Source organism: Pygocentrus nattereri, chromosome 1 (assembly GCF_015220715.1).
Source record: "Pygocentrus nattereri isolate fPygNat1 chromosome 1, fPygNat1.pri, whole genome shotgun sequence".
Classification (NCBI taxonomy): domain Eukaryota; kingdom Metazoa; phylum Chordata; class Actinopteri; order Characiformes; family Serrasalmidae; genus Pygocentrus; species Pygocentrus nattereri.
In genome coordinates, this window is record NC_051211.1 from 20,851,590 (window position 1) to 20,871,449 (window position 19,860).

At 40.2% G+C, this 19,860-nt stretch overlaps 1 protein-coding gene across 1 annotated transcript; it reads left to right on the forward strand.

Annotated features, from left to right (window-relative positions):
* Positions 1-440: 440 nt before the first annotated feature.
* dbpa (D site albumin promoter binding protein a) lies at positions 441-19,285 on the forward strand. Its single transcript, XM_017718545.2, has 4 exons — positions 441-1,706; positions 5,826-6,263; positions 12,674-12,918; positions 15,966-19,285. The coding sequence occupies exons 1-4, from the start codon at positions 1,520-1,522 to the stop codon at positions 16,179-16,181; spliced, it is 1,086 nt and encodes a 361-aa protein (XP_017574034.1). The 5' UTR covers positions 441-1,519; the 3' UTR covers positions 16,182-19,285.
* Positions 19,286-19,860: the final 575 nt, after the last annotated feature.

Consider the following 19,860-nt stretch of genomic DNA (forward strand, 5'->3'; position numbering starts at 1 on the left):
GGTAGGCTGCAACCGCGCGTGTCGAGGCCATGTGCTCGCTCCGAGTTCTGGTGTGGGCCTTAAGGTGCTGTTGAGAGCTATTTGTGTCGGCCAAATGGAAACGCTCACGTTTCGGCGTACCGGCTCAGTGTTTAACGAAACGGAAGAGGACGCGTATCACCGCGCTGAGCTCGAAACCATGCGCTTATGAAGACACGTATGAAAGGGTGCAGCTTCTCAAAGCCCGTAGATAAAGCAGAAGCTCCCTGTAAGCTGAATGAAAGCGTTCGGTGGAGCCGAGTGAGCATGACAGGCTCTGGCGCCGGTGACTGCGCTGCCGTGGTTCTCTTGTGGCAGAATCCGCGTGTGGGAGCTTCAGCCCGAGCCGCCTCGGCAGGCACGCAGCGGGGAAGGGGTTAAGCGGGCGGGCGTGGCCTGTCGTTAATATGTAAACATGTGTGAACAGAGGGCCGCCGCCGTTGGCCGGGCGCGTCTCTTCGCGTCGCTGTGGGCGGGGAGGGAGGAGGTGTGCGCGGTGAATATTAATGAGCCCCGCCCCTCCGCGCTCTTCCCCCGTGAGAGGTGATGTCACGAGAGCTGCCCGTGTTCGTTCCAGCTGACTCCAGCCGCGGTCCGAGAGCGAGAGAGAGAGAGAGAGAGAGAGCGAGCGAGCGAGCGAGCGCCTGGAGAGAAAGCGAGGGAGAGGAAAGCGGTCGCAACAAACTAACGAGAGAAAAGAAAAGAGACAAACAAAGAAGACAGCAACAGCCGTCGAGCTCAACTTCGTCGCGTTTTATACTTTATTGGCTTGCGCGTGAACGCGTTTGTCTATCCGTTTTTTTTTCAGTTTCATTTTGATTCCCACCCACAGAAAAAAAAGCGACTGGATCTCTGCTCCCGTGCAGACTAGCTGCCCTTCTGCTGCAGTTTATGAGTCGCTCGCCTTCGTCGTGTGAGATTTGTTGCACCTCTGACTCCATGGACGGCCGTCGTTTCCAGCGGATTCCGTTTTTGGGAGAATATGAACGTCCTGGCCGGGAACAGCGCCAACTTAGCTTGGTGACAAATGTCAACAAATGAACGGACTGTCCACTGACCGAGACGTCGAGGCTGGAGGTGCGATTAGCGGTCAGCAACTTTGTTGATCCGGCAGAGAGAGAGAAAGAGAGTGAGAGAGGGGGAGAGACAGAGAGTGAGAGAGGGAGAGAATCGCCCAGGGCGGCAGGTTTAAACACTCTTAAAGGCGCTCGCAGGTCTGAGACGGAGATGGAGCGATCCCGCTGAACTGAACACGCTGTACCGGACGTACACACGCCTTCGAGTTTCCACATGGAAATGGATTAAGTGCAGCGCTCCGGGGAAACATTCTGGACGCAGTTAGGGGCTCAGACCCGCCCATTTCTATCTCCTGTACCCTCTGAAAGGCCAGAGTGAGGGACTCAGTCAGCTGTAAGTGAGGCCGTACTTCTACAACAACGCCTGGTTGTGCTGGCTTCAGAGTTAGTCGGTGGTCGAACCTCAGCCAAGTTGTTGTCAGGCTATGTCCAGACAACTGTCTCAGCTTTTACCTCCAGAGCTGCCCGCTGGAGCCAGTCCGCAGTTTGGTCCTGCCAACCCAGCGCCTTCTACTCCTAATGGCCCCCTGAACTCCATGGCCAGTCTAAAATCTCTTCTACAGCTTCCTATTAAAGGTGACAACAGAGCGAAAGACTGCTGTGAGATGAAAGGTGAATATCTCTCTCTCTCTCTCTCTCTCTCTCTCTCTCTCTCTCTCTCTCTCTCTCTCTCTCTCTCTCTCTTATCTCCAACGGTTGGGCCTACAACCCTCCCCTCCCACTCACTATGTTCCCTTTTGTTGTCAGTGATGTTTGTTTTGTTTATCTATTGTTGGACGTGGAGTCTACACTCTGAGCAAATGTAGTACCAAAAAAAGGTTCTTTGACTTGCAGCACTGTAACTATAGTGGAACACTATGTGATTCATAGAGCCATTTTGAAAAGGTTCTTCAAACCTTCCCGTTCCAGAGAAGAACCATTTGACCATGCTAAGGACTGTTTATGCGTTCAAAAGGCTGTCATGATGCTGTATATGGCCATGATCTTTGCTAAAGAACCTATGAAAACCCATTTTAAGGGTGTAGTGCAGTCATAGCACTGCAATGAAATGAAGAAAGAACTAAGGAGAGAAATAACAAACCTGCGAACTTCTAAAAATCGTTCCATTTGAGGGAAAACACACGGTTCCCACTGCTGCTCATTTCAGGGGTCATTTTTAAATAGGGCTGTTCAGTTGTATTTCTTAAAGGCAAAATCACTGGCATTAAAGGGATGCCACACTGAGCTGTTGGCCACACATGTAATAATGACTGTCTGTGCTCTGTGGCTCCCTCTGGAGGAATATCCACACCATAGCGAGGTCTCGGAGGCATTCTCTTCTGAAGTACCCAGGATGGTGGTGGTGGTGGTGATGATGATGAGCACTGAATGACTCTGATGTTTTCCGTAGATTTCAGATTCGATTCATTTACATATGGAGAAATGGTGTTTCATATTAAGTGACATACAGAAGGTAACAGGAGGTCGTTAACAAGAACTGCTCAGTCTTTACATGCGAAGAATTGTACGCAGGCTCTAGCTTCAGTGGTTTTTCCTCATCCACAGCTTCTTGTTGGCTTTGTTCAACGCCCTCAAATACACCCACACTCTCCATCTCCCTTTCTGCTTCTCACCACCCCCCCACCCCGCATAAGTACTACCTCTTTCTGTCTGTCAGCCTCAGATTCTTTCCTCACTGCTCCCAGGAAATTATCCCATACTGCACATATACTTGACACTGCCGTATATGGTTCTTCTACAGTGTAGTAATTAGTAGAGGTTGTAGAGGCTGACTGATACGTCGCTTGGCTAAACTATAGGAGTATAAAAGTGAGATACATACAGAAAAATAAATAGAAATTTACAGCATATTATACATATTGAGTGATATAGAATGGTATAGAATAATATGTAGAATACAGAACAGAAAGTAATATTGGCCGATATCATTAACACAATTTTTAGCTTCGTAAAATTGGTACTGGTCACAAATTTTTTATGTGGGATGGGCTGTAATATCAATGTAATTAGAGTGTATGAAAAGACCAATATGTATATGATGTGTGTGTGTGTGTGTGTGTATATATACATACATATACATGAAAAGTTAGCATAAATATTGCCATATTTAAGCATAAGACTAAAGAGAGACGAGATTGCTCCAAATCTGTCAGAGTTTAATATTTTATGTTATGATCTTAAGTGATTTTTCATGCCTTACATGACTTAAATAATTCCCATTCAAGAAAGAATATAGGGGGAATGTAGATTCCTCGTAGATTCAAGCGTATTTAATGGATACTTCTTTAAATGCATAATTTTTGTATTGTATTGTGAATTTAAAGGCATATTGTATCAAAATAATGCTTATTGCACATCTTTCGTCTTGCTTTGAGTCACTGTTTCAGAGTTGCAGTGCATTCCCCTCCAGTTTTGCCCTTCTGCATCCCTCCATCTGAATGGGATTGCATTGCAGCCCTCTGTTTGGCCCTGTGGGTGTCAGTGTGTGATTTGGAGCTCATGGCAGCTGTGATTGTAGAGGCTTCAAACTCTTGGCTATGCAAGAATATTACATTCTTTACTAAAGCACTGTGCAGGGTCTTGAGACACACTCATGACCGATAAAATAAATCTTTGTTGGTGGTACTGTTTTAAGTTCAGCATTGCAGTTTACATTTGAAAGCTTTTGCTGCGATATATTAGGTGTTAAACTGCATGTGGGTCTGCATGAGTTCCTCACTCTAAATAACTCCACATTTTAGTTTCATTAGTTATTGAGTAACACACAGTAGTTACTGAATGATAAGTCTTTAGATTAAAAATTAAGTATTAAGTCCAGGGTTCAAAGAGTTAAGTTTGACATAATGTCAAAGAAACGGATGATTGGGTGAAACAGTGACTTTGTGGGAGAAGGAATAAGTCCATTAATGTAACAAACAGAATATTTGCTTTTCAAAAATTCTGTTAGTCCACTTATCATGAAAATAAACTGTACAAAAATCTCTAAAAAGGGGGAAAAATCCAGGAGCAGTGGTGCCAAACAAAGCCTATATTACATTACAGTCATTTCATTGCTTAGAAATTCTGCCTTTATTATTATTCTACAACCCTGTGTTTAAAAAATGTTGGGACACTTTGCAAAATGTAAATAAAAACAAAATGCAATAATGTGCAAATTAACCCTGTGTCTATAAAACATATACGACAACATATCAAATGTTGAAACTGAGAAACTTTGTTTTTGAAAAAATGAAGCCCATTTTGAATTTTATGCTGGCAACACATTTAAAAAAAAATGGAACAGGCGCAACAAGACTCAAAGTTGTGTAATGCTAAAAACACCTGATGGAACATCTCACAACTAATTAGATTAATTAGAAACAGGTTAGTATCAGGATTGGCTATAAAAAGAGAGGCCGAGTTGTTCAGAAGTAAAGATGAGGAGGGTTTCATCACTCTGTCAGAGATCTTCGGGCCCTCAGGCAGCACTGCGTTAAAAACAGGCATGATTCTGTAGTGGAAATCACTGCGTGAGCTGAGAAACACTTCTGAAAACTGCTGTCTGTGAACACACATGCAAGTTAAAACTCTAAAACGCAAAGAAGAGAGCAGATATATACAGGGCCCTGAAACACCACTGCCTTCTCTGGGCCTGAGCTCATTTCAGATGGCCTGAGGCGAAGTATTAAAAAGTGTCCTGTGGTCTGACAAATAAAACGTTTAAACCTTTTTGGAAATCATAGAGCTTGTGTCCTCTGGACTAAACAGCAGAGGGACCATCTGGCTTGTTATCAGCTTACAGTTCAAAAGCCAGATCTGTGATGGTATGGATGTGAGTTTAGGTGATTTGCATATCTATAAAGGCACCTTTAATGCTGAATGATATACAGCTTTTGGAGCAACATGTGCTGCCATCCAGATGACGTCTTTTTCAGGGAAGGCTTTGCTTATTTCAGAAAGACGATGGCAAACCACATTCTGCATGTATTACAACACCATGGCTCTATAGGAAAAGAGTCCGGATGCTAAACTGGCCTGCCTGCAGTTCAGACCTGTCACCCGTTTAAAACATTTGGCACATTTATGAAATGAAGAATAGAACAGAGGGGACCCTGAACTGTCGAGCAGCTGGAATCCTGTATCAGGAATGGGAAAACATTTCTCTTTCAAAACTTCAGCAGTCGGTTTCCTCAGTTGCCAAATGCTTAAAGACTGTTGTTAAAAGAAGAGGTGATGCATCACAGTGGTAAACCTGACCTCGTCCCAACAATTTAAAAACAATACAATTCTCTCATTTTCAACATTTGGATGTTGTTTTTCTATTACTTTCTATTATTAAACTAGTTATTTTGATATATACATAATAGTTTACCAAAAAATAACAACGCTAATAACCATTAAAAATCAGTCAAATGTCTGAAATTCTGAAATAAAAGCTAACATTTGTTTTTTTTTGTGCAATATACATTTTCTGTAATTTAACAGCAGTAGTATTAATTTATGTATTAGTTTATTTACATACATTTCAAAAACAGGTATTGGTCATTAAATTTTACAGTACTTTGACGGTGAAAATGTTCTTAAAGTATTTGTGTACTTTTTTTTAGTATTTAGCTTTTCTTAAGACTTCTTATGTATTATCAATTCACATAGGGCACTAGTGTTCAGTATAAGACTACAATATTCAGGTATTATGTAGAAGAGAAAGTGTCCTTGATGTCATAATGTAACACACATGCTTTTTTGTTCTAGATAAAGAGAAGCCCTTAGACTCTGATGAGGACTCACTAGGTGGGGTCGGGGGCGTGACCGGGGGCGGAGGTGCCATGCGCAGCTCATCCCAATCGGCCTTCCTGGGACCATTACTGTGGGAGCGCACCCTACCGTGCGATGGCAGCCTGTTCCAGCTGCAGTACATGGACCTGGAGGAGTTTTTGACGGAAAACGGGATGGGCTGCATGCCGTCAGGGAACGCCTCCAGCGCCCAGGCCCAAATTCCCTCGCAGAGCACGCAGTCAGCCGTACCTAGCCAGAGCTCCCAGTGCCCCCCCTCCTCACCACCCCCCTGTTCCTCCTCTGCATCCTCCATCTCCTCCCTCTCCTCCTCATCCTCCTCTTCCTCCCTGCTGGGCCTGGACGTGCCGCAGGGCCCGACACCGGGGATGCTGGGAGGGCCTGAGTGTCTGCATGGTAAGTGCGTATATGTGTGTTGTTTGTTTTCATACATACTCAGGACTCTAAAAAAGATTGCAAATCATAGCTAAATTGATTCCTTCCAAATCCAGAAACATACTTTGGCTGACTTTTTAGTACAGCAAACAAACGAACATAAATCCTATTTAATTTCTGACTTTGCATACAACATCACAGCCTCAAACTGAACATCTTTTTGACAATTTGGAATTTTTTGTATATAAATGTCTGGATTAATTCTATCACGTTCAAATTACCCGATGGACTACAACTACCATAAACACTTAATGCTTTGTCGCAGTTTGCGTGACTGTGGACGAGATAACTTCAGTGGAAAAATGTTGTTTGATACTGAATGCATCATGTAGTAATAATATTTCATAAATAATTGATTACATCTATCTTGAGCGTAAACACTTAGCAAAATAAGTAAGTGGACATAATAAACACTGCACACATAAAGGCAATTCATCTCTCCTAGCATTACTGTCACATTGTATCCCCTTGTGTACTTAGTACATCTTATTGTTACAAGGCAGTCACATGCGTACATATATGTGTACAGTCCCACGTCCTGCCACTGTATAAAAATAGTGTGTGTATACGTTCTTTGACAAATTGCTGGAAAACGCAGTATATCTGTATTATTATTTAGCATTTGTGTGCATAAACAAGCTCTCAATGCCTTTCAGTTTGCAGCTATGTCAGAACATATTCTGTGTTTATTGTAGCATATATTTCTCATCACGAAAAAAAATTAAAGATTGTATATTTATGATCTGTTGACATTTTTAGATGGCTGCAAGTATATGTGCATTTGCTTGAATGAGTAACATAGACTCATTGACTCACAGTGTCTGCATCATAGTCATAAACTACTGGGCTCCCTGAGGCAATTGAGTTCTGGCCACACTAATGTCCAGTGGGAGGACGTTTGGAGTGGATGGGAATCTGAAATGACATACTGTATATCAATAACGCTCAACAATTTAACAGTGTTAAATACCACAATGAATATTCTGGAGAGATCATTTGTCTAGTATAATAATTTTAATAATGACCTCTATTCCCCACCTAATCATCTCTGTTCACACGCAGTGTATGCACTTTGATCAGAATCTTTTGGTCAATTTTAAGCAAACCGGCTGGTTTTTGTTGGTCACTGGCCATAACTGACGTATTTGTGGCAGAAGGTATAAAGCTGAAGTGCAGATAAGGAGCTATGCTAATGTGGCTACTAGCTTTTTCCCTTTTTTGTCTAATATGCTGTCTTTTGATGTCACCATTTTCACATGTATAATAGCAAAGTACAACAATTCAGTGCTTTTTGGTTTTATGTGACATGAACAGAGCAAAAGCAGCTAGTCACAGGAGCCTGCTTTGAACAGATGCTGCACTAAGCTTGCTCACGTGGAAGGCAGAAGCTTCCCATCTGAAGGCTACTAGCCCTATGATATTAATAGAAGCAAAAACCAAGGTACTACCACGTTTAAACGAGGGCTGCACAGTGTATTGTTTGTCGATTGCGACATTGGCCTTTGCAGCGCTCGTATCGCAGAAGGCTGCAGCATGCAAATGAGGCCTTTAACAAATCACAAAGATTTGCGTGCTGTGAGCATTCTGACTGACCTCAGATGCTCCACATAAGTGTCTTGTGGGTGTTTTGATGATTCAAGCCACATGATCCAGCAAACATAAATCGTTTCAGCCCCAGTCATGCAGGCCAGTCTTTAGTCGTGTGACACCAGTGCACCAATGCATTAATGCACTGCAAGGCAAATCACAGTGGCACAGTGTGATCTAGCATTTTATTATTTTGTGCAGCTGTAATTTAAGTCTGGCAAAATATATGGAAACCTCTTCAACAGCTTTGCTATGTGGCTAGAAAACTATACTCCAACTACATGAATTTGGAACCAGCTGTCAAAGTCAGCAGTGTTAATGTTCTGCTGTTAGCTTGACTGATTAATTTTGAATGTTCACTCATATTCATATTGCAGCAGTATCCGTGCCTGTAAAACATATTGCTTGAAATGCAGTGAGAAGCACAATGCTAGTTAAAAGATCCATTCAAATGCATTGTGAGAATGCAGCAAAGAAAAACAGCTGAGGGAAGAGCAAGGAAATAGAAAAGGAAAGAGAGAGAGAGAGAGATGGGAAGGGGTGGGGGCTCTGCCAGTGTGTATTTTCCTCGCATGTTTTTGAATCTTGTTCCCTCGCTCTCCCTTTCGTTTGCTGTCTCACACGTTGAGTCCATGTGCAGGCACCTTGTCACGTGCTGATGCAGAGAGCAATGAAGTGAGAGAGCGTGGGGACGGGAGGGGTGGAGGAAGAGAGGGAGGAGCCCACGAGACTGGAGGAAGAGGGAGGGAGAGTGAAAGGGAGAGAGCATAACATTGCTGTCATATCAAAATCTCTCAACGTTGTCATTTTACAACATTTGAAACTGCTACACTCTGAAAAATAACACAGAGGTTCTTCAAGCTTCTTTAAAGGCCAGGAAGGTTCTTCACACAAGGTTCATCTCACTTACAAAGACCTCCATTGAAAGGTTTCTTTAAAGGGAAATTCTACCTTTTTTATTTGCCTAATTAACTGATTCAGATGTGAACAAAGTAATTCAGAGTGGTTTGGTGTAAAGGGCTCCTTTCTGGAGAAACTTAGAGTCAGAATTGTTCACAACGATGTTGACAGGAACCAGAGGTCTGAAGAGCTAGATATAATGTTTTTGAGATAAAGTTTTGATTTAAGGTGTCGTGTGTCCGACTTAGCAGGATCTATTAGCAATAATGGAATATTATATATAAACCGTTATTCATTAGTGTATTATCACATGTGACAATGAATCATGTTTTGTTAACGTACAGCGAGGCCTTTATATCTACTTAAGGAGCGGCTCGTCTTCCAGCAGAGGCTACCATATTGTTGTGTTTCTACAGTTTCCCAGAACAAACAAACCCTTTCTAGAGAGTGGCTTTTGCATTATTTCACTGAAGAGGCAGCTTGAGTTTCGTGGTGCTATAGCACCACTTGGTTAACGTAGAAAAAAGAAGACTCTGTCGTTGCTGCTTGTGCTGGCTAACCATTTAGCATTGGGAGAAGTTTGAGAACCCACATTTTGACAAACGGAGCATCATACTTATCATTTAGCACAAGAAAACGTGAGGGTGAAGCCTCAACGTCAGCAAAGCAGGAACATGGCAGCCACTGCTTTTTCTGCTACACGTTGGGAAATGGTGGCGTATTCAGTTGGTAGCATTCTGAAGCCTCACCACTAGATGCCACTAAATCTTACATACTGCGCCTTTAAAACACTAATATCCGTTCATGGTGGAGGGGTACACGCAGGGTTTTAGTAGCAAACGTGAACTTATTTATCAGTATTATCATCATCATCATTATGTATGAAAATTCAGAAGACATGCAGGTTCACTGCACATTTTGGATAATAATAAAATGGCTATATTTGTGTTGTAGACATGATGACTCCTAACACTTCAATACTATCATCTCCACCACTTCAAAGAACCATTTCATGTTTACACGTTAACATCTTAATGACTTATTTATGCTTAAATTTTGGACAATCAGTGAACTATAAGTGGTTCTTCTATGGCATTGCTCTAGAGAACCACCTTTATTTTTAAGAGTGTAGCAGCTGTTTACATCATGCGAGCATTTTATGCGGAATGGGCCAATAAAAATGCTCTAAAACTACAAATAACAACATTTTTATTTTTGTAGTTTTTTGTACTGTGTTGTGTAACACTTGGTAAGACAGAGATGATGTGTCCTTGACAGGCATGTCTTGTTTGTCTGCTTGGCACTGACAAATATGACATGACTGAGTATCTTGTAACATATGTTTGTAACATCATAATACTTTGATGATGAATGATATGTTTCACTATATTTCATTTTTCAGAGCTTTAATAAGAACAAAGAATAAACAAAAAATATCTGTTGTGTCACCTAATAAAAATTCTATCAAAAACTATTAGAATCAATGACTTATATTTAGGGCTTCACATCCAGTTAACCAAATCCAAACACACACACACACACACACACACACACACACACAAGCCACTTATCTTTCTGGGTCTTGGGGGCAGCTGGTGCCTATCCCAGCAGTAATTGGGTGGAAGGCAGGATACACCCTGGACAGGACCAAGTCCAATCAGTCAGGACTAATTATTCTCTCTTTGTCATGAAATGTGTATTTGGTAATGTGTATCACAGTAAGAACAAAATATCCTCCTATAGTCCACTCTTAGAGTCTTAGTATGTTTGTACATTCTCACTTAGTGTGTGCACTTCCAGTATGAAAGTATTACAGACAGCTGTGCTTCTTATTTGTGATATTTCCTTCAGAGGCAGAAAGATGCTTAAGAAGGATCTTTTGGACGCCCGAGGGAAGGAAGGCTGCTTTTTTTTCATGGGTATATTTTTAAATGCAAGAGAAGGAAACAGTCTGCTCTTAAGAGCTGCGTAATATTGCTGGGAGAGGGCCTGGATTTTGTGCAGCATTCTCATATTGCCCTTCGTTTAATGTAATTTCATTTGCATGTTTTTGCTTTGAGGAAAGAATCCAATATTTGGCTGAAGTCTCAAGGCTTTGCGAGAGATGGCTCATTAGTTAAATATACAAAAAATTATGCTGATACAAACTGAATGTGCTTTCGGATTAGCTCGCATATATTTGAAGTTGCCAGGCATTTTGTTGTCCTATATCCTCGAAAGAAGATGGAGTTGTAATTTGTTTTATGGGATTCGCAAAACAAAGAGCAATACATCACGAAAGAAAGCAAAAGAGCCGAAAACGTTATGCGCCTTAAAGATGCAGAAGAAGGACTTCATTATGCATGGTTGTCCTAAATTCGCAGCATTTGCATGTGGAATATGCATGTGTTTTAAGTCAATGGATTTGTAGTGTATAGCAGCTGCACCATAAAATACCATTATGCCTAATGTATAATAATTATTGCCAAGTGCATGGCATTCATTTACTGCCCTAAAAGCATTTTTCCCCCCTTTTTCGTTGAAAAGGGAAATACGCAGAGTGTACATGCTAATGGAAGACATTAGAAAGTTCTTTTTTTTAGTTAAGAGTAAATGAATTTCCTTTGAGTGGTGGTGAGAGTAGAGAGATATAAAAGACTTGCCTTCGAATGAAAGAGACTCGGCTCCCAGATTGGTTTGTAAGCAAAATGTTTATTGTAAGGACTGGGGCTATTTGTTGGCTTGTGCCTGACCAGGCTGCAGCTTGCTGTTACTGGCAGGTCTCCACACTGACCTCTGCTGCGCCCTTGTGGCTGTAATGTGTCATTACGTCCAGCCTGAGCACGGACATGGCCATGCAGTCTCCCAATCCTCCGCTGTCATATATAGAGCTTACTTTGCAGTCTGCTGCTTGATATATTCATATAGTTTATATAGATATAGTGTTGTATGATGTATTTGTTAATCGCTATCATGATATCGGCTTTTGCCGTAACAGTATTGGAGAAAAGTACAATATGCAACACTCTGAAAATGACTCTGTTCAACCTGAATGATATAATTTACTTGGTTATAAATGACGTAACTCATTTTATTTGGGTCGGATAAGGCAGAACAACAGTTCTGATGAACTGAACATCAATCAAAATGTGCCCTGTTCCATATTTTTTATAGTGAAATGAATCTGTCATTTCATATGAGTTTCTGTGGGTGTAGTAATAATGTAAGGAATAATGTAAGTTTTACTATTTTTTGTTAGAATATATATATATATATATATATATATATATATATATATATAAACATAAATTTGCTATTGCAATGTGTAGCAAGACTGTAGGTGTTAACGCCTGCATAGCATAGGCAATAAGACAGTATAAGCAAATAAAATGAACAGTAAAAATAAACATAAGAGAAAATATAATTTATAACTATAGAAATATAGATCATAACAATTATAAGAATGTTTCAATGTACATTTACACGAACAGTGCCAGATATACCACATGTAGCGATATGAGATCAAACGATGTACAAATATAAGATATACCTGTTTGCAGATGTGCATATGATGTTCCAAGAGTCATGCACAAATATAAAGTGTGATATAAAGACAACTGGATCAGAGAGCGTGGTTTAAAGTATATACATATACCAGTGGGCCCAAAGTTTTATGACACACTTCAACAATCTAAGAATATGTCAAGCCGTTTGCATTGAAGTCCTTATGATAACAAGCCTTAGTATGTTTTAAAGGGGATTCTAAGGGGTTAAGCAGTTGTATATGTTGTATAGGAGGACTGTGCAAACGTGTCATAGTTCTCTGCAGTAATAATCCAGTGTCAGTAGTATTAATAGTTGTAATATGGTATTCTTGTCTTCCCTTTCTGATATTCACTCTTTAGGAGGGCAGGCAGTGCAGCAGGACCCCTCTCCAAGCTCCTCCTGCCCACCTCCACCAGTGCCCCTGCCCACCAACGCTGCTGATGTGATGGTGAACTTTGACCCAGACCCCGCTGACCTGGCCTTGTCCAGCGTCCCAGGCCAGGAGGCCTTCGACCCCCGGAGACATCGTTTCTCTGAAGAGGAGCTCAAGCCCCAGCCTATGATAAAGAAGGCCCGCAAAATGCTGGTGCCAGATGATCAGAAGGTACTATCACAATTCAGCAGCTCACTGTAAATACAGTCATATGCAAAAGTTTGTGGACCCCTCGTCAAATGACTCGTTGAGGTTTTAAGTGAAAATAAGTTAACGTATCCTCTACAGAGAGCAGCACATGTCTGCACAATTTAATACACAATTGCAGTTTATTTACTGGAAAAAAATAAAAAGGCATAAAATGTGGCCTGTGCAAAAGTTATTCCACTTTATCTTTGTCATGTTTTGTTTTTACCAATATGGTAAAGTATTGACTCGGAGTGTTACAGCTTTCGCATATCATTATAATTTACCAAACAGTTTTTTCTTTCATTTGCATGAGTTAATGGAAACTATAGAACTATATTAGTAAGTATGCTACCAGTAGCTTGTGTAATAGAGTTTTACAGACTTTTGCTATATGTTGTTATTAGGTTTTAACTGGCAGCAATACAGTCCGCATATTTGCCACAGTACGTATATCCTAAATTAAAGAAAGCATTGTATCCATAGGTGACAAACACTGTGTATTTGATGCTAGGCTATTATGAGTTGATGTCTGAGTAAATATAGCAGTTTAACATGCCAGAAGGCATTTATTAGTTAAAAAGGCACTAACATAATTACAGATAAACAATACATTTTAATTGTATATCTGTCAGTATGTTGGCTCAAAGTTATTCCACAGACTTTTTAAAATGTTCACAATTCATTAACAGATTTAAGCAAAGGTATTCAGAGTGGTTTGATAAGAAATGGTTAATCGTAGAGAAACTCTAAATCGTAGAGGGCATAAACCTCTCCACTGTGAATGGATTTAAACAATATGGAATTTGGGCAACAACTATCCTAAATCAAAATTCCAGGCATGAGAAAAAGAGTTTCATGTAATAACTTTCTGTGAGGAGCTTTCAGAGACATTAAACTCTTCAGCTGTCTGGTTCCACTGTGAACAGTTCTGAGTTTCTCCAGAACAGAACATCAAAACCATCAGACCACTCTAAATAACTGTGTGTAGAGCTTAAAGCAATTTAGAGACTGTGGAATTTAACTATTTCCAAAGCTGCCCTTGAGGATATCCTGTATTTATAGTTACCATCCAATACTTGCTTCAGTCAATCAGGGTCATTCAATGAAATCAGCTGAGCTGCTGATGGAATTTAACAGATTGATGCTGTGACTAAAGTGCAGCGAGAAGTCAGAAACTAAACCCGTGTTCTTCTAACTGCTTCCTTCTAACCAACATATTAAAGAATCACTTTTACTTTATTTATGTATTTACTACTTTGTGCTAAAGTCTTAAAGTCTGGATTTGTTCAATTTCATCACCAGCACACCTGATTTATGATTGAGAAGTATTGATTAGTCAAATCAGGTATTGGATGATGACTACAATTATTGCTGGGCTTATTCCTCCTTCAGATGACTATCAGGTGGATTTGATCAACTTATCCTAGGCTTTTGAACAAACTTGTGGACTCTGTGCCTCATCCAGTGCACAACTAGCATTGAAGCAAAATACTAAGAAATACTAAGAAGTTCAGAAATGTTAAAATTTCAAAAATTCTACTTCGCAGTTCATATCTTCAAACTGGTAGAGAAGGAAAAAGCCTTCTTAAACCTTTCTATTGGTCCATTTATTATGAAATTTTGATACAATGCAAAGGGTAAATGGAGTTTTCAAATTATGAAGATTCATCCAATTTCACAATGATTTATTTCACTTGTAAGTCATTACAGAACAATGCAGTAAATTATAAATGGTTTAAGAAACCATAACGTTTATTATGTAATTTTACAAGTGCTCATCCAGGTGTATGGACAACAGTCAAATTCGTCCCATATTCGATTGGTCTGGTGTCACTTTACTCACAGGTCTTTCAATGTGATTTCGGAGAGCATCTAGTGTTGTGGAACCAATGATGAACGCTTTGAGCTGTAGGAGGTTCACTGCTGACAAAAATCACATAGCACAGTTATAATGGATTCACTCTTATTGAAGTGGAGAACGCAAAACGCTTTCTGTTCAGGGGTCGCACCTCCTCGCAGACTAAAGGGAGTCATCTTCTGGTGACAGTCAGAATCTCTATGGACCCCTCTTTCAGTTGGTGCTTGATTGGTTGTTAGGTGCCTCATGGTTGTAAAAATATGGCACTTTGAAATTGGATGAGTCTTATTGAATCACCTTGTGAAATTCTTGAAGGTGGTCTATAATGTGTTTTGGAAACCATGAATGTTTTAACTTGGCAAGAAGTGTATTTGTGCTCCCTGTGTCATTAGAATAAACGCAAATAAACATTAAATAAATGTAAAATGTTTCCAAAAATGTAGTTGATCTCTCTTGAGTTAGCTGGTTCCAGATTTCATCTGGATGCCTCCAGCCATTACATACATTTATGAAAATCCATCATCAGCACACCTGATTTAACACAATGAAGTATTAATAAGCCAAACCACGTACGACAATAACTACACATAATGCTGTGTTTCCAAACGGAAAGGCTTGTAAATGGTAAAGTGGACATGCTGACCTGGAAATAATCACTTTATTAATGTCAGTTAAATTTAGTCCAGCATTCGTATCTAACTGAGCGCACAAATGCTTACTGTCCAGATAAATAGCTTACATTTTTTCAGGTGCCTAGTACTGTATCTGCCTCATGAGTCTGTTTGTGCCCTTCATAGGTGAAATAAGCCTTTGCATTATTAGCTTATTTTAGTTACATATCGCTGCCGTCAGAACAAAACCTTGTCTCCATTTTTTTGGTTTTTGACATAATTTGAAAACGCCTGTTTATCTTGGTGTGTAAATTTCATGATGAGTGAACCAAAAGAAACAGCCCAGAATGACTTATAAAAATATCAGGTTCCATTGACTTACATTAAAACTAAAGAATGTTTTTTCCTTCTACTATTTTGTAGTTAGGAGGTTTTGTTTCCGACAGCAGCGATAGTCTTTTATGGTTAGAAATGAACAGGTGCTCTTCTAGTGGAATGTCTCTGACCTCTCTCACTGTGTTCTCCTGTTTCCTGCCTTTCTTCACACCTCACCCATGAAGGATGAAAAGTACTGGAGCCGTCGCGTCAAAAACAACGAGGCAGCCAAGCGCTCACGAGACGCTCGGCGACTGAAGGAGAACCAGATTTCCGTCCGCGCTGCTTTCCTTGAGCGGGAGAACGCCACGCTTCGACAGGAAGTAGCCGATATGCGCAAAGAGCTGGGCCGCTGTCGCAACATCATCAACAAGTACGAGAGTCGCCACGGAGGCTTATGAAGAGGAGGACTGAGAAGGACGAGAGGAGAAGCGATTCATTCAATGTTTGGAAGAAGAAAGCAAGAGTTTATAGACAGGACTGTTGAACCAGACAGCAGTTTATTTGCGTACTTGTTTCAAACTTGCACTGCGACACTTGCAGACTGTGTTTCTATGTGAGTGGTGGCTTCGGTGAAGGTTGTGTTGTGCATGGCTGCAAACAAGTACTTTGGCGAACAGTTTAATAATCATAGTCGAAGGGAATGCTCACAATGTCTAGACATAAACACTGTTCAGCGTACTTTTTCCAAACCTTTCTGTGAGTATTGATCTTTTCCTGCCTTTTTTTTGGCGGGCGAACTGAGTTCCTGCCGATTTTTAAGGGTGACTGTCAAGCTCGTGTGCGGTGTTACCCAGACCTTTTGAACATTCCTTCATTGTTTTGGCTAATTTTCTTAGAGAGAGGGTTTTATGAGGCGACCCAGGTGTAATTTTTTCTATGACAACAACAAAAAAATTGTATATTTTTGAACTGGTTAGGCACAGATAAGACGGAAGGAGGGGAGGACGAGACAACACAAAGAGATTTTGACATAGGAAAAAAATATATATGTATATTTTTATACTTACAGAAGCAGACAGGTGAAGAGATTTTGGAAAATAATCTTTTTTGTATATTTTATATATGGGTGGGTAGGGGTAGTTGTAGAGAAAGAGGGCTAGATGAAGATGTTGTCAACCATAATCAGGATCGAGTTTGTTTGGTTGATTCTATTTTAGATGTAAGGAATTCTCTGGAAGATATATTTTAGATGGAGAAGATAGAGAATGGGCTGAAACAGTGGCAGATAAGGTGGACGGATGGAGGAGGAGGACTTTGCTAACAAAAATAAACAGTTGAAGGTGAACCGAAGAGCGAAACGAGAGTCACGCCGATTGGAACTTTGTTGTGGGTTCGTTGAAGCACTTAATTTGATGTCGTCATTGTCGTCGTCGTCTTCTTCTTGATTCCTTTCTTTCTTCAGCCTCAGCATGTGTTTGGTCCTGAGTTAAAAGAGGAGGGAGAAAAAGAGATAGGAGATATTGGAAAGCTCTGGACACTACATCCCGTCACCACATCCAAGGAATTTCATGTACAAATCGTTTCTCCATGTATATATTTTAAACATTCAAGCTACAACGTCTTCATATATATCCTGAAATACATAAATATATATAGTTGTATACAGACACGCACACAAACTGGACCTTGGTTCGCATGGCCAGTACGACGCAACGCACAAAAACGACTCCTTGTATGAAGTCTACACACATACTCGAAGCTATTTCAGTACAGTGATCCCTGTTTTCTCACTCCATCTCTTTCTCTCACTCCCTCGGTTCTGCTTTTTTTCCACAAGCGATGATGCTGATTTGGAATTTTTTACGCCTGTGTTAAGTTGGCAATGAGTGGGTTGCATGGTGGCGCATGCTTGTGTACTGTACGATCAGCACAGACACAAAAAACCCATCCTTGTGTTGACAACTGTCTTTTTATATGGTGCTCACCCAGTTCCTCCACCCACACACACACACACACACAAATCAATACAGTACTCGACTGCCTACAACCCTGTTTCTCTTAATGATTAATTTTTTTTTTGTACTGTGGGGAATTGAATATAGACAGAAACACATGTTTATAAACCTCCTCAAACTAAACCCAGTGACACTTTACTATCAAAAGGCTACATGGCACCCACAAAAGCCTATCATACCTGTCAAAAACCTTCAAAAAGGCTAATTCCAAGAGGTGTTGATGTTGATTTCAGCTCAGACAACTGACACTTGTTGTAATAAGCATTTATAAATGTCTTTATAGGTTTGTCTGTTGTCAGGAAAGTCTTATGTAGGCATCATGTAGCCTTATGAACACTGCCCTAAACCCTTACAGATGATTTGCACCCTAATACTACTGTACCATTAAAAAACAATGTACCATTATATAAATAAATAAATATATATATATTGAATATTAAACTATTATCTCACTAGGTATGTGTGTGTACATGAATATATGCTTGAATATGTGATTTCTAGATGTAATTTACATAACTTGAATACATGTAGTATCTATACAGAACATCGTAATTATAATAAAACAATCTGATTTCTTGGCCAATTTGCTCAGGTGTCTGGCTTCCAGAAGCAAAAATCTTAAAAGTGATCCGAAATGATAAAGATTCCTCGGACGTATCTGGATTAGTAGAATTCAGAAAATTCCATGGAAATCCATACTACACTACCAGCTCATCTTGGGAAGGTTACAAAAACAGTGCTGGACATATAACAAATGTCCTTTGTTGGTTTTACACGTACAGATTCCAGGATTTTTCCTTTTTTTCCGTTCTCTTATTGCTAGTATTATCATTGTTGATGCTGTTATAATTGCTATTCTTCTATTTCTTTTCAGCACTTTCTTGCAACAACCTTTGATAGAAAATGCAATGCTCTCTTACCATCTAGAATAACTCCAAGACTGTTATTTGTTGGCACCATCCACCAAGACTGTACATGGCTCCAAGTGCATTGTGGGGGCTGTTGTCTTGTCCTTGTACGTATGAGTTTATATAAGCTGATACAAACACATGAGAATTGAGCAACTGATGTTTGTTGATTTTTAATTTTCTCCTGGAGGAATTTGAACTACTACTCCTGCCATCATTGACTTGGTGCTGCTTTTGCTGCCAAGGGCCACATGTCGAAGGAGAACATGCTTTTTGTTACATCGGAACTGTTTGTAGAAGCTTAATCGAAACTTTTGACAGTGCTATTTTTCTATGTAAATGTGTACACATTAAGAGATTTCACGGGCATTGGTAGCCTATCCTCTCTCTGGAGTGACGGTGTCCTACCAAATGTTATTGCGGGTATTGTATTCATCTTTTTTTCCCCTCTCCACGTGTGGAATATTAACAAGTCCTTGTTAGTGACTGTTATGAACTACAAATCCCAAGAGCATACCACTATCAAACGTCACTGATAATGTCTATTGTTCCTACCTTTAGGGATGCTGGGAAATGTGGTTTGGCTTCTTTCCTGACACACCAATAAATGATTACCCTTATTCACTGATACAAAATCTACTTTCAACTTGCATGTTTTGCTTCTTTGCTATACGGAAGTTGGAAAAAAGAGGTCTGCACCATTTTGTGACACCATCTTACTGGCTGCCTGCATTTTTGCGTAATAGGAGAGGAGCAGAAGGGAGGCGATATGTCCAAATAAGGACTGTGGGTCTAAGCTGGAAAAAACAAATGTCCGTTTCAAAAGTTGCCCCATTTCCAAAATAGGTATAGTAACAAAATACAATCACTTAAGCATCTTTGACTGCCTGGTACATACATACTACAGGCAAGCCTCACAACACTACTGCACACTTAATTGATGTCATGGGAAATAAGGCTACTGCTGTAACTATACACTACTTCTACCTTATTATATAGCAACAACAGCTACTTAATTTGGACCTTACTACTGCCAAGGCATTCAGCTATCACACTTCACAAAGTTGGGGGGTAGCAACACTAATGTCAAATTCAGTGGGCAGGAATATTAGCCTGCATGTAGCATGTATTTAGCATTATTCCTATTTTAACTACTTCGTAACCTTGCAATTCAAATGGCAGTGATATTTGGATGAATATACATTTGTACACAG

Excerpts from the sequence above, each read along its gene's own strand:
- dbpa (XM_017718545.2), top strand. The coding sequence starts at position 1,520 with ATGTCCAGACAACTGTCTCAGCTTTTACCTCCAGAGCTGCCCGCTGGA. Across the intron at positions 6,264-12,673 it reads AGGGCCTGAGTGTCTGCATG|GAGGGCAGGCAGTGCAGCAG; the intron begins GTAAGTGCGTAT and ends TTCACTCTTTAG. Across the intron at positions 12,919-15,965 it reads TGGTGCCAGATGATCAGAAG|GATGAAAAGTACTGGAGCCG; the intron begins GTACTATCACAA and ends TCACCCATGAAG.